The following is a 14089-nucleotide window of genomic DNA, read 5'->3' as shown; positions in this document are numbered from 1 at the left end:
GGTCCAGGTCCTTCTAGGTCACCTCTGGACCGGTCGGGAGGGCATTTGGATGGATGGATGAATGAGTAAATTGGAAGGGTGAGTGGATGGATGGGAGGACAGATGGGTGGGAACGTGGGTGGGTGGACGACCTGGTGGTTGGACTGATGGATGGATGACGGATCGGTGGTTGGATGTGACAATGTGTGGATGGATAGATGGGATGGTAGATGGAAGGGCATCTGGGTCGATTATTTATATTAATGTCTGTCTCCCCTTCTAGACTGTAAATTCACTGTGGGGAGTGTGTCTGTAAGTAGCATGGCCTAGTGGGGAGAGCTGGCTCTGGGAGTCAGAATGACCTGGGTTCTAATCCCGGCTGCACCATTTGTCTGCTGTGTGACCTCAGGCAAGTCACCTCACTTCTCTGTGCCTTAGTTCCCTCATCTATAAAATGGGAATTAAGAGTGTGAGCCCTTATGTGGAACAGGGACTGTGTCCAACTCTATTATCTCATATCTGTCCCAGTGCTGAGAATAGTGCCTGGCACATAGTCAGCACTTAATAAATACCATAATTGTTATTATTACTTATCTGGGCCTCAATTCCCTCATTCATAAAATGGGGATTGAGATTGGGAACCCCATGTGGGACAGAAACTGCATCCAACCTAATTTGTTTGTATCCATCCAGCATTTATTACAGTACCTGGCACAGAGTAAGCACTTAACAAATACCACAATTATTATTATTATTATTATTCCTCTCCCAAGCACCAAGTACAACACTCTGCACACAGTAAGTGCACAATAAGGGCCAATGACTGACTGCACGGGTGCTGACTTGATGATGGATGAGTGGATGGCTATATGGATGGGTGGTTGATTAGATGAATTGGTAGATGGGTGATGGGCTTGTTGTATGGATGGTTGGTTTGATAGATGGATGAAAGGAAGGATGAGCTGGTGGACAGATAGTTGGGTGGCTGGGTGGATGAATGGATGGATGAATGAATCCCAGCTCTGCCACTTGTCAGCTGTGTGACTGTGGGCAAGTCACTTAACTTCTCTGTGCCTCAGTTCCCTCATCTGTAAAATGGGGATTAAGACTGTGAGCCCCACGTGGGACAACCTGATTCCCCTATGTCTACCCCAGCGCTTAGAACAGTGCTCGGCACATAGTAAGTGCTTAACAAATACCAACATTATTATTATTATTATTATTATTATGATGATGAGTGGATGAATTGTCAGGCCCTCTCACCCTCAGATTATAGGGCTACAGGAAGACAGGCTACCCCTCTAAGGGGAAGAAGGAGGAAGCAAAGTCATATATAATTTCCTAAAATACTGAACACCCCAACTCCTTGCCATCTGCCTTGTCCTCTCAGCCAGGTCCAGCCTGGACAGCTAGGTAAAAACCTTCCCGTAGGCCTGCTCGACTGTTTCTCATGGTTTCTTTGGCAATGGCAGTGGAGAGAAGTTTCAAACACGGATGAACTTTCAGGGAAGCAAATGAAGTGGCCATGGGAGAAGGGAGGCAAGTGGCCAAGAGTTGGCTCACTTGGGCCATCAGCACATTCGTCAGGGAATCACCGGGCTCTCAGGGGAAGGGCGGGGCTAGAGATGAGGTATTTCCTTCCGGTCACCTCAGGCCTCTTGCCGCGGAGCACTGCCTAGATGAGAGGGGCATCCTGGGCACCAGCCCTGGACCAAGAGAAGGGTACAATTGGTTGGGCTTTAGAGAGGGGGTCATTGACAGTTTCAAGGGGCTAAGTCCAGCCACTTCTCCCCTACTCTCTCCTACAAACAGTCCACAGGGTATGAGTCCTTCATTCACCAGGATTGATCTAGTCCCTGTTGAGGGCAAGTAATGTGTAATAATAATTATTATTATGGTAATTGTTAAGCGCTTACTATGTGCCAAGCACTGTTCTAAACGCTGGTGTAGATACAAGGTAAGAAGATTGTCTTACGTGGGGCTCATAGTCTTAATCCCCATTTTACAGATGAGGTATCTGAGGCCCAGAGAAGTGAAGTGGCTTGCCCAAGGCCACACAGCAGACAAGTGGCAGAGCCAGGATATTATTATTACTAGTAAACGAAGCAGTGGGGCTTAGTGGAAACAGCCTGGGCTTGGGAGTCAGAGGACATGAATTTCATCCCACCTCCGCCACTTGTCTGCTGTGTGACCTTGGGCAAGTCACTTCACTTCCTGTGCCACAGTTACCTCATCTGTAAAATGGGGATTGAAAGTTTGAGCCTTACGTGGGACAACCGGATTATCCTGTATATACTCCAGTGCTTAGAACAGTGCTTAGCACCTAGTAAGAGCTTAACAAATACCATAATTATTATTATTACTACTACTGCTGTTGTCTTCTGCTACTGCAGCTACTACTGCAACTGCTACTAGTATTTTTTCTAAGGGTACTTGTTTGAGCAATTACTATGTGCCAGACATTTTACTGAGCGCTGGGGTAAATACAAGACTATGAGGTTGGAGGGAGTTCACATCCTACAAGGGGCTCACAGTCTTAATCCCCATTTTACAGATGAGGTAACTGAGGACCAGAAAAGTGAATTGCCCAAGGCCACACAGCAGACAAGTGGCAGAGCCGGGATTAGGTCCCAGGTCCTTCTGACTTCCAGGCCCGTGCTTTACCCACTAGGCCACGCTGCTTCTACTCCAACTACAACAACAAAACAACAACTACTACTAATGCTGTTGCTGCTGCTACAGTCCTTCTAGACTGTGAGCCCATTGTTGGGTAGGGATTGTCTCTGCTGGTTGCCAAATTGTATTTTTCAAGCGCTTAGTATACTGCTCTGCACACAGTAAGCGCTCAGTAAATACGACTGAATGACTGCTACTGCCACTATTTTCTTCATCTACACCCACTCCTTTGGAGAACTCATTGGCTCCCAGGGCTTTAACTACCACCTTCAGGTGGTCGACTCCCAAATCTACATCTCCAACCTTGTTCAGTCTCCTTCCTTGCAGGCTTATATTTCCTCCTGCTTTCAGGACATTTCTACCTGGATGTAATAGTGGTATACAGCATGGCTCCGTGGAAAGAGCCCGGGCTTCGGAGTCAGAGGTCATGGGTTCAAATCCCTGCTCAGCCGCTTGTCAGCTGTGTGACTTCGGACAAGTCACTTAACTTCTCTGTGCCTCAGTAACCTCATCTGTAAAATGGGGATTAAGATTGTGACCCCCATGTGGGACAACCTGATCACCTTGTATCCTCTCCAGCGCTTAGAACAGTGCTTTGCACGTAGTAAGGGCTTAACAAATGCCATCATTTTATTTGATTTTATTTGTTAAGCACTTATTGCACATCAAACTGAACATGTCCAAAACAGAACTCCTCCTTCTCCCACCTGAACCGTGGTAGACAACCCCACCATCCTCCCTGTCCCACAAGCCTGTAAACTTGGTGTTACTCATCTCTTTCATTCAACACACCCATTCGATCTGTCACCAAATTCTGTTGGTTCTCCCTTCCCGACATCTCTAAAATTTGCCCTTTCTTCTCCATCCAAACTGCAACCACGTTAATTCAAGTACTTATCCTATCCTGCCTTGATTACATCAGCTCGCTTGCTGACCTCCCTCCCTCCTGTCTCTCCCTACTCCAGTCCATTCTTCACTCTGCTGCCCAGATCTTTTTTCTAAAAAAAATTCAGTCCATGTTTCCTCACTCCTCAAGAATCTCCAGTGGTTGTCCATCCACCTTCACATCAAACAGAAACCCCTTACTGTGGGCTTTAAAGTACTCAATCAGCTTGCCCCCTCCTACTTTATCTCGTTACTCTCCTACTACACTCCATGCTTCTCTCCTCTAATGACAACCTACTCATTTTACTTCTCTCTCACTTATCTCGGCACTGATCTCTCACCCACATCCTGCTTCTGGCCTGGAATGCCTTCCCCCTTCATATCTGGAAAGATGATCACTCTCCCCATCTTCAAAGCTTTATTAAAAGCCCATCTCCTCCAAAATGCCTTCCCCGACTAAGCCCTCATTTTCTCTTCTCCCGCTCCCTTGAACTTCTCCCTGCATCAGCCTTGAACTTGGATTTGCTCCCTTTATTCACCTCTCCCTCAATTGCTCATCATTTATGTACATATGTGTCATTTATTTATGTATATTAATGTCTGTCTCCCCACCCTAGACTGTAAACTCATTGTGGGCTGGGAACGTGTCTACCAACTCTGTTTATTGTCCTCTCCCAAGCCCTTAGTACAGCACCCTGCACACAGTAAGGGCTCCGTAAATACAATTGATTGATTGCTACTACTACTCGGAAAGAGGCTGTGAGAGGAGTGGAATGGAGTGGCCCGGAGCACTGGACCTGTTGTGCAGACTAGGGGAAAACCCTCCCTAGCAGCCAACTTACTGGACACGCCAGGCCCCACGCCAGCTTGGCAAAATCACTTGCTGCAGATGGTCTTCTTCCCACCCATTTCTAGCCGGCTGTCTCTGGCCAGCTGTCTCTGCCTGTCCTCCCTGTCCACCCGGCTCTGCCTGCTTGTCACTCCCTGCTTGTTCCTCCTCTTCTGCCTCTGCCTGTTCGTCTCTGGCTGGCTGTCTCTGCCTGCCTGTCTCTGCCCACCACTCTCTGGCTGGCTGTCTTTGCCCAACCATTTCTGCCCACCCGTCTCTGACTGTCTCTGCTCGCCTGTCTCTGGCTGGCTGTCTCTGTCCTCCTGTCTATGTCCACCCGTCTCTCGACAGCTGTCTCTGCCTGCCCGTCTCTGGCTGGCTGTCCATCTCCAGCTGGCTGTCTCTGTCCACCCATCTCTGGCTAGCTGTCTCTGCCCTCCCATCTCTGTCTGGATGTCTCTGCCTGCTCATCTCTGTCTGGCTGTCTCTGCCTTCTCTTCTCTGGTCATCTCTGGCTGGCTGTCTCTGCCTCCCTGTCTCTGCCCTCCCGACTCTGCCTGGCCATCTCTGTGTGTCTCTGCCTGTGTAGTGGGCGCCCTGGCCGGGAAGCCCTCGGTGATTTGAAAAGCACCGGGCCGCGGCGGGTCTGAGTCCCGGGGGACAGACCCGGCTGGGCCCCACCGAATCCCCGCGGGACCCCTCACCCTTTCCTAGCCTCTCCCAAGCGCTCAGTACAGTGCCCCACGCCCAGGACAGCGGTCCGGAAATCCCCCGGGGGTTGGTCATCGAGGGGGGAACTTTGGGGGGGAAGGCTGGGGGCGGGGAGACAGACAGGCCGGGAGCAGAGACGGCCGGGGATGGAGACATACCGACACTCTGAATAATCATAATGATAAATGATGGTATTTGTTAAGCACTAACTATGTGCCAAGCAATGAAGGTATTCGTTCAGTGCTTACTATGTACTGAGCACTGTTCTCTTATGCATTCAATAGTATTCATTGAGTGCTTACTATGTGCAGAGCACTGTACTAAGCGCTTGGAATGTACAATTCGGCAACACATAGAGAAAATCCCTGTCCGATGACGGGCTGTTGTAAGCGCTGGGGTAGATACAAGGTAATGAGGTTGTCCCACGTGGGGTTCACAGGCATTCATTCATTTATTCAATCGTATTTATTGAGCGCTTATTATGTGCAGAGCCCTGTCCTAAGCGCTTGGAATGTACAATTCGGCAACAGATAGAGCCAGTCCCTGCCCAACAACGGGCTCACAGTCTTCACAGTCTCACGTGAAGAAGCGTGGCTTAGTGGAAAGAGCCCGGGCTTGGGAGTCAGAGGTCGTGGATTCTAATCCCGGCTCCGCCACTCGTCGGCTGGGTTACCTTGGGTAAGTCACTTCCCTTCTCTGGGCCTCAGTGACCTCATCTGTAAAATGGGGATGAAGACTGTGAGCCCCACGTGGGACAACCTGATTCCCTTGTATCCACCCCCCAGCGCTTAGAAGGGTGCTCGGGACCTAGTAAGCCCTTAACAAATGCCAAAATTATTATTATTACTCATCCCCATTTTCCAGATGAGGCCCAGAGAAGTCACGCGACTTGCCCGAAGTCACCCAGCAGACGAGGGGGCCGAAGGCGGGATTGGAACCCAGGTCTTTCTGACTCCCAAGCCCGGGCTCTTGCCGCTGAGCCCCGCTGCTTCTCCCGGGGGCAGAGATGGACGGAGACCCCCGTGGTCGGGGGTTGGGGGGAGGGTCAGGGGGTCAGGGGTCAGGGGTCAGGGGTTGGGGGAGGACTGACCTGGATGGAGGAGGGGCTCCGGGTCCGCCCGGCCCGCGGGCAGCAGCAGCAGCAGCAGCAGCAGGACTGACCCCAGCACTGACCCCGGCACTGACCCCAGGACCGGCCCCGGGACCCCAGCCCAACCGTCCATCGCCCCCGACCGGCGGCGGCAGGCCCCGGGGCGCCCTTCCAGGGCCCTGACGGCAGGCCGGGAGGGCGGCCCGGAGGAGGAGGAGGAAGAAGGGGACAGTCAGCCCCGGAGACGCTCCCCGCGGCCACCCCCCAGAGCCAGCTGCATCGACCGGGAGCGCAGGAAGGGGAAGAGGGGGAAGAGGAGGAGGAGGAGGAGGAGGAGGGACGGGGAGGGAGAGGGGGAAGGGGAGGAGGAGGGAAGAGGAGGGGGAAGAAGAGGAGGAGGGAGGAGAAGGGGAAGAAGAGGAGGAGGGGGAGAGGAGGAGGAAAAGAGGGGGAGAAGGAAGGGGAGGAGGAGGAGAAGGGGGAGGGGGGAGGAGGAAGAGGAGGAGGGAGGGGGGAGGAGGAAGAGGAGGAGAAAAGGGGGGAGGAGGAAGAGGAGGAGAAGGAGGGGGGAGGAGGAAGGGGAGGAGGAGGAGACCCCCCTGGCGCGGGGGTTCATTGGCCTGGCTGCGGCCCCTTTCCAATGAATGGAACGGACCGCGGGGTCCTAGAGCCCCTCTCAGCTCGGGGGTCCGCGTTCAGCCCCTCCCCTCCTCCCCCCCCAGCCCATCCCCATCCCCAGCTCCAGCTCCAGCCTTAGTCCCAGCTCCAGCCCCAGCCCCAGCTCAGCCCCAGCCCCAACCCCAACTCCAGCCTTAGCCCCAGCTCCAGCCCCAGCCCCAGCCCCAGCCCCAGCCCCAGCCCCCAGTCCCAACTCCAGGCTTAGCCCCAGCTCCAGCCCCCTCCGCAGAGGCCCTCCCGGATAGCCCACCCGTCCACAATCCCAGCCCCTCGCACTGGTGGTAATAATACTGATTGTGCTATTTCTTAAGCTCTTACTATGTGCCAAGCACCGTACTAAGCGCTGGGGTAGATATCAAATAATCGGGTTGCACACAGTCCCTGTCCCACGTGGGGCTTACGGTCTTAATCCCCATTTTCCATGATGAGGGGACTGAGGCACAGAGAAGTGAAACGACTTGCCCAAGGTCACGCAATATCCCAGAGGATGTTTCAGCTCCATTCATTCAGTCGTGTTTATTGAGTGCTTACTGTGTGCAGAGCACTGTACTAAGCGCTTGAAAAGTACAATTTGGCAACAGAGACAATTCCTATACAACAATGGGCTCACAGTCTAGAAGTGGGAGACAGACAACAAAATAAAATAAGTAGACAGTAATCAATAGGATCAATATAAATGAATAGAATTATAGATATAATCACAGCATTAATAAAATCAATACAATAATAAATATGTGCATATATATGCACAAGTGCTGTGGGGCCGAGATGGGGGGTAGAGCAGAGGGAGGGAGTTGATGGGGAGGGGAGGAGGAGCAGAGGAAAAGGGGGGCTCAGTCTGGGCAGGCCTCCTGGAGGAGGTGAGCTTGTTCAATAAATGCAATTCAATGAATGCCAATGTGCCACTGTGCCTCTGTGCCCATGTGTCTCAAGTGCCCATGTTCTAGTGTGTCTTTAAGCCACTGGGGCCCATGTGCCAGTGTGCCCAGGTGCTTTGATAAAGGCGAGTGTAAATTTCCAGAGCTGTGAAGCAGGGCAAATGGGGCAGTGAGGACCAAACCACAAGCCCCTCAGAATGGCAAGGGATCTAATAATAACGATCATAATTGTGGTGTTTAAGCACTTACACTGTACTAAGCACTGGGGCACAGATATGGGTTAATCAGATCGGGTATAGTCCTCATTCCACACAGGGTTCACAGTCTAAGCATAATTGAATCTTGGCTTTATCCTCAATTCATCTCTGTCATCCAACCAACACATTCAATCTCTTACCAAATCCTGGCAGGTCAACCTTCACAACATTGCTAAAATCCGCCCTTTCCTCTCCATCCAGCCTACTGCCACATTGATCCAGGCATCTATCCTGCCTCTCCCTACTCTAGGCCACACTTCACTCTGCTGCTCAGGACTTTTTTCTACAGAAATGTTCCGGGCCATGTTTCCCAACTCCTCAAGAACCTCCAGTGGTTGGTTGCCTATCCACTTCCACAACACACAGAAACTCCTGTTTCTCAGAGAAGCAGCGTGGCTCAGTGGAAAGAGCTGGGGCTTGGGAGTCAGAGGTCATGGGTTCTAATCCTGGCTCTGCCTTTTGTCAGCTGTGTGACTTTGGGCAAGTCACTTAACTTCTCTGTGCCTCAGTTACCTCATCTATAAAATGGGGATGAAGATTGTGAGCCCCATGTGAGACAACCTGATCACCTTGTATCCTCCCCAGTGCTTAGAACAGTGCTTTGCACATAGTAAGAGCTTAACAAATGCTGTGAGAAGCAGCGTGGCTCAGTGGAAAGAGCCTGGGCTTGGGAGTCAGAATTCATGGGTTCAAATCCCGGCTCTGCCACTAGTCAGCTGTGTGGTCAAGTCACTTCACTTCTCTGTGCCTCAGTTACCTCATCTGTAAAAGGGGGATTAACTGTTAGTCTCACGTGGGGCAAGCTGATTACCCTATCTACCCCAGCGCTTAGAACAGTGCTCTGCACGTAGTAAGCGCTAAACAAATACCAACATTATTAAACTCCTCACTATTGGCTTTTAAGCAGATAATCATCTTTCCCACTCCTACTTCACCTAATTGCTCTCCTACTACAACCCAACCCGCACACTTCACTCCCCTAGTGCTAACCTTCTCGCTATACCTTGATCTCGGCTATCTTGCCGGTGACCCGTTGCCCACGTCCTGCCTCCGGCCTGGAATGCTCTCCCTCTTCATATCCAACAGACAATTACTCTCCCCTCCTTCAAAGACTTACTGAAGGCACATCTTCTCAAAGAGCCCTTTCCTAAATAGTGCTTAGTCAGTCACTAGCACTTCCCTGTACACAGTAAGTGTTCAATAAATAAGACCGAATAAACTCTCCTTTCCTTTTCTCCCACTACCTTCTGCGTCACCCTGACTTTCTCCCTTTATTCATCACCCCTCTCCCAGCCCCACAGTCCTCATGGCTATATCTGTCATTTATTTATTTCTATTAATGTCTGTCTCCCCCTCTAGACAGTAAACTCATTGTGGGCAGGGAATGTGTCTGTTTATTATTGTACTGTACTCTCCCAAGTGCTTAGCATGGTGTTCTGCACACAGTAAGTGCTCAGTAAATATGATTGACTAACTGACACTTATCCTAAGCCACCTCCCCCTTGCTAACCTCCTGCCTCCTGTCTCTTCCCACCACCGGTCCATACTTCACTCTGCTGCGCAGATCATTTCTCTAAAAAGTCTTCAGTCCTTGCTTCCCTACCTCCATCAGTTCCTCAGCCACCTCCATATAGTTGAGTAGGGATTGTCTCTATCTGTTGCCGAATTGTACTTTCCAAGCGCTTAGTACAGTGTTCTGCACACAATAAGTGCTCCACCTTGGCTTCACTGACACTGTCCTCTCCTGGTTGTCCTCCCAGCTCTCTGGCCGCTCATTCTCAGTCTTTTTCACAGGCTCCTCCTCTGCTTCCCTCCCCCTAACTGTGGGGGTCCATCAAGGTTCAGTTCTGGATCCCCTTCTATTCTCCATCTATCCCACTCCCTTGGAGAACGCATGTGCTTACTTGGCTTCAACTAATAATAATTCTTATATTTGTTTAGCACTTACTATGTACCAGGCACTGTACTAAGTGCTAGTTGGATTCAGTCCCTGTCCCACATGGGGTTCACAGTCTTAATCCCCATTTTTCAGATGAGGGAACTGAGGTCCAGAGAAGCAAAATGACTTGCCCTAGGTCACATAACAGACAAGTTGCAGAACCAGGATTAGAATCCAGGTCCACCTGACTCCCAGGCCCGTACTCTAGCCACTAGGCCATGCTTCCTTTCACCTCTATGGGGATGATTCCCCAAACTACATCTCCAGCCCTGATCTCTTTCCCTCTCTCCAGTCTCTCATCTCCTGCCTTCAAGACATCCCTTTATTGATGTCCTCCCATTACCTCACACTTAACATATCCAAAACAAAACTCTTCATATTCCTACCCAAACCCTGTTCTTCCCCTGACTTTCCCGTTACTGTAGGCAGCACCACCATCATTCCTGTTTCGCAAGTCCATAACCTTGGCATTATCCTTGACTCCTCTCTCTCATTTAACCCAAATAATCAATCTATCACTAAGTGCTTATTACAGATCCTGGCACATAGTAAGCGCTTAACAAATACCATAAAAAGAACTAACCCCTCCCCCCCCCAAAAAACCTTCTGAAATCCTACTCTCAGCAGTCTCTTCTAACCCATAACTGTAAATCTGTTCTGTTCTCCCACAGAAATCTCCCATCTCTCGAGGGCTTCCTATTTTCCAAAGCCATCTTACCCCAAATGGTCTCCACGCCCACTCTTTTGAGATGCAAAGCCATGGCCTCAACACTGCCATCTCCCCTGAACTCAACTCTCTGGCTCTCCCGTCCCTCCTCCAGTCTCCGACCACCAACCTGCAGTCCTGGATCACCTCCCCAAGTCCGCCTCCTCCACTCCTTTGCTCGAGCTGTGGAGTGCTGCTGGAAGAAATCCGGTTACCAGACAAAGCTCATCACAGGAGGACCACACAAAGGATGACAGCCCCAGACACCCTCCAGTCTAACAAGGATGAGGATGATGGTGGTACTTGTTAAGCGTTTACTATGTATCAAACATTGTTCTAAGCGCTGGGGTTGATACAAGTTCATCAGATTGGACACAGTCCCCATCCCACATGGGGCTCACAGTCTTAATTCACATTTTACTGACGAGATAACTGAGGCACAGAGGAAGTGAAACGACTTGCCCAAGGTCACACAGCAGACAAGTGGCAGAGCCAGGATTAGAACCCAGGTCCTTCTAACTCCCAGGTCCGTACTCTATCCACTAGACCGTGCTGCTCCTACCCTCTGACCCAGGCCCTCGATCCAGGCCCCCCCACACCCAGGCAACATAGTCCCAGTCTGGGACTCCCTGATCCAAGTCTCCTATCCAAACCCCTGGTCCAACCCTCTGGTCAAACAATCAATCAATCAATGATGTTTATTGAGCACTTACTACGAGCAGAGGACTGTACTAACACCTGGGAGAGTAAAATACAGCTTTGGAGCGCCCTCCTAAGCGTTTTGGAGAATACAATAATAACAACAAACAGACACATTCCCTGCCCACAACAAGCTTGCATCTGAATCCTTGATCCAGGCCCCCAATCCAGACAGTGCAGTCACAGATTAGAAATCTCTCGGATCCAAAGCCCCAATCCAAGTTCCCAATCTGGGCTTCTGATCTGGCTGATGGTGGTCTTGGCTTGGGCAACTCCATCGGGAAAGCCACTGCAGCCATTCCATCATTCTCATACTCCTTCTCTCCTGTCCCACTGATTGATGCCACTGGCCGGTCCCACTGGCCTGCCACCCTGGGAAAAGGGTCTTTGCTTGAGGGCAGGCGTGCCCACAACACCCGACAACCCTGCCTGACTCCTGAATGGAGTAATGATTTGACAGATGAGGGAACTGAGGCACAGTGAAATTAAGTGACTTGCCTCAAGTCACACAGCAGACGAGTGGCGGGGCCAGGATTAGAACCCACTTCCTCTGACTCCCAAACCTGGGCTTTTTCCACTAAACCACAATAATCCAAGAATGGAGTGAAGGGCCTCTCAGGCCAAGGGAAGACATACAAGGACATTTATATTAATCTTTGTCTCCCCCTCTAGACTGTAGGCAGCATGGCTTAATGCAAAAAGCCCGGGCTGAGGAGTCATGGTCGTGGGTTCTAATCCCGGCTCTGCAACTTGTCAGCTCTGTGAGATAGGACAAGTCACTTAACTTCTCTGTTCCTCAGTTATCTCATCTGTAAAATGGGGATTAAGTCTGTGAGCACCACGTGGGACAACCTGATAATCTTGTATCTATCCCAGTGCTTAGAACAGTGCTTGGCACATAGTAAGCACTTAACAAATACCATCGCTATTATTATTATTCATTATTATTATTAAGCTCATTATTGGCAGAGAATGTGTCTGTTATATTGTTGTAGTGTACTCTCCCAAGTGCTCAGTACAGTGCTCTGCACATAGTAAGAGCTCAGTAAATACAGTGGACTGACTGACTGAAGTTCCCTTCACGACTGGAGAATGGGTACAAGGATGGACTGAAGGTCTCCTCGGAGCAGGGGAAGAGGTACAAGGACAGATAATGAACACTACCAACACCAGGGCTTGGGGGTCTGAGGCCCGCGACAGGTCTCTGCCCTCGCCAGTTCTGCCATCCAAGGCCAAGCAGCCTCCCCTCTAACCAGGGGCCACCATGGACTCGCTCCAGGGCTTCCGGTCACAGCTCGCCCAGCAGCAGGAGGAGAAGGCCCTAGGCCGGTTCACCATTTTTGACAGGACAGCCCACCACCCTCGTTATAATTGCTCGTGTTCCAGCAGCACCTGGATGAAGCTGCTAAAATAGCAGGCTGCGCTCCCTGGCCCGTGGAGATTCTTACACTCTCCACCCGCGTCCAAAGCCCTCAGGTTAATGCACCCTCCATCGAGCTGGGCTCAACCGGGCTTGGTCGAAGCTGAAGAGTGCCGAGCTTAGTTAGAAATGCAGCCATGGCCACCCAACATGGCCCCACAACATCGTCATACAACACAACCGTTCAACATCCCCTCAACATGACCCAATAACATAATAATAATGATAATGATGATGATGGCATTTGTTAAGCATGTACTATGTGCAAAGCCCTGTTCTAAGCACTGGGGTAGATACAAGGTAATCAGGGTGCCCCTCATGGGGCTCACAGACTTCATCCCCATTTTACAGATGAGGGAACTGAGGCCCAGAGAAGTTAAGTGAGTTGCCCAAAGTCACATAGCTGACAAGTGGCAGAAGAGGGATTAGAACCCACGACCTCTGACTCCCAAACCCAGTTTTTTCCACTAAGCCATGCTGCTTCTCCATCATCACACAACAAAGCCCTTCAACATCCCTTCAGCGTGACCCCATAACGTCGTCACAAAACACGGCATGTGTCTGTTATACAGTACTCTCCCATATGCTTAATTTAGTGCTCTGCACACAGTAAGCGCCTAATAGATACAAGTGAATGATGGCAGCTCAACGTCCCCTCAACATGGCCACATAACATGGCCCACAACTTCACCCCACAATCTAGCCATAATGTCTGTCCCCGCTGTACCTCATCTGTAAAATGGGAATTAAGACTGGGACAAGGACTCTGTAACAACCCCAGCACTTAGTACAGTGCCCGGCACATAGTAAGTGCCAAATACCATTAAGAAAAAGCTCCTTGTGGGCAGGGAATGTGTTGTTTTATTATTCTGTACTTTCAAGCACCTAGCGGGTGCTCAAAAAACGTCAGGGGTCATGTTTTCCAACTCTACTGTACTCTCCCAAGGGCTCAGTACAGTGCTCTGCACCCAGTAAACTACAAACTCCTTGAGGGTAGGAACCATGTCTACCAACTAATAATTATGGTACTTGTTAAGCGCTTACTATGTGCCAAGCATTGTTCTAAACCCTAGACTCTATTGTATCTTCCCAAGTGCTCAGTAGAGTGCTCTGCCACAGCAGATTATCAGTTCTCTGAGGGCAAGGATCATGTCTACTGCGTCACGTACCCTCCCAAGTGCTCAGTATAGCATTCTGCACACATTGGCATTCAATAAATGCAATTTATTGCTTGACTGAGTGGGCCTTGTCAGTATCTGCCCAGAAGAACCCGGCATAACAAACTTTCTAGCTGTGATTAAAAACATCACTAGCGAATGAAGGTTTAGCCAGCCAGCCGAAC

The 14089-nt window shown here is 50.5% G+C and overlaps 1 protein-coding gene across 1 annotated transcript in view; it reads right to left on the bottom strand.

Annotated features, from left to right (window-relative positions):
• ADAM12 (ADAM metallopeptidase domain 12) overlaps positions 1 to 6489 on the bottom strand; it is a 140696-nt gene extending 134207 nt beyond the window's left edge. The window contains 1 exon segment of the mRNA XM_029058952.2: positions 6171 to 6489. Within this exon segment, the coding sequence (XP_028914785.1) occupies positions 6171 to 6303 (133 nt within the window). The 5' untranslated portion in view covers positions 6304 to 6489.
• Between the last annotated feature and the right edge of the window lie 7600 nt (positions 6490 to 14089).

This window comes from Ornithorhynchus anatinus, chromosome 3 (genome assembly GCF_004115215.2).
Source record: "Ornithorhynchus anatinus isolate Pmale09 chromosome 3, mOrnAna1.pri.v4, whole genome shotgun sequence".
NCBI lineage: Eukaryota > Metazoa > Chordata > Mammalia > Monotremata > Ornithorhynchidae > Ornithorhynchus > Ornithorhynchus anatinus.
Note: the sequence above shows the minus strand (reverse complement) of the source record. Positions and strands in the feature narration are given on the sequence as shown.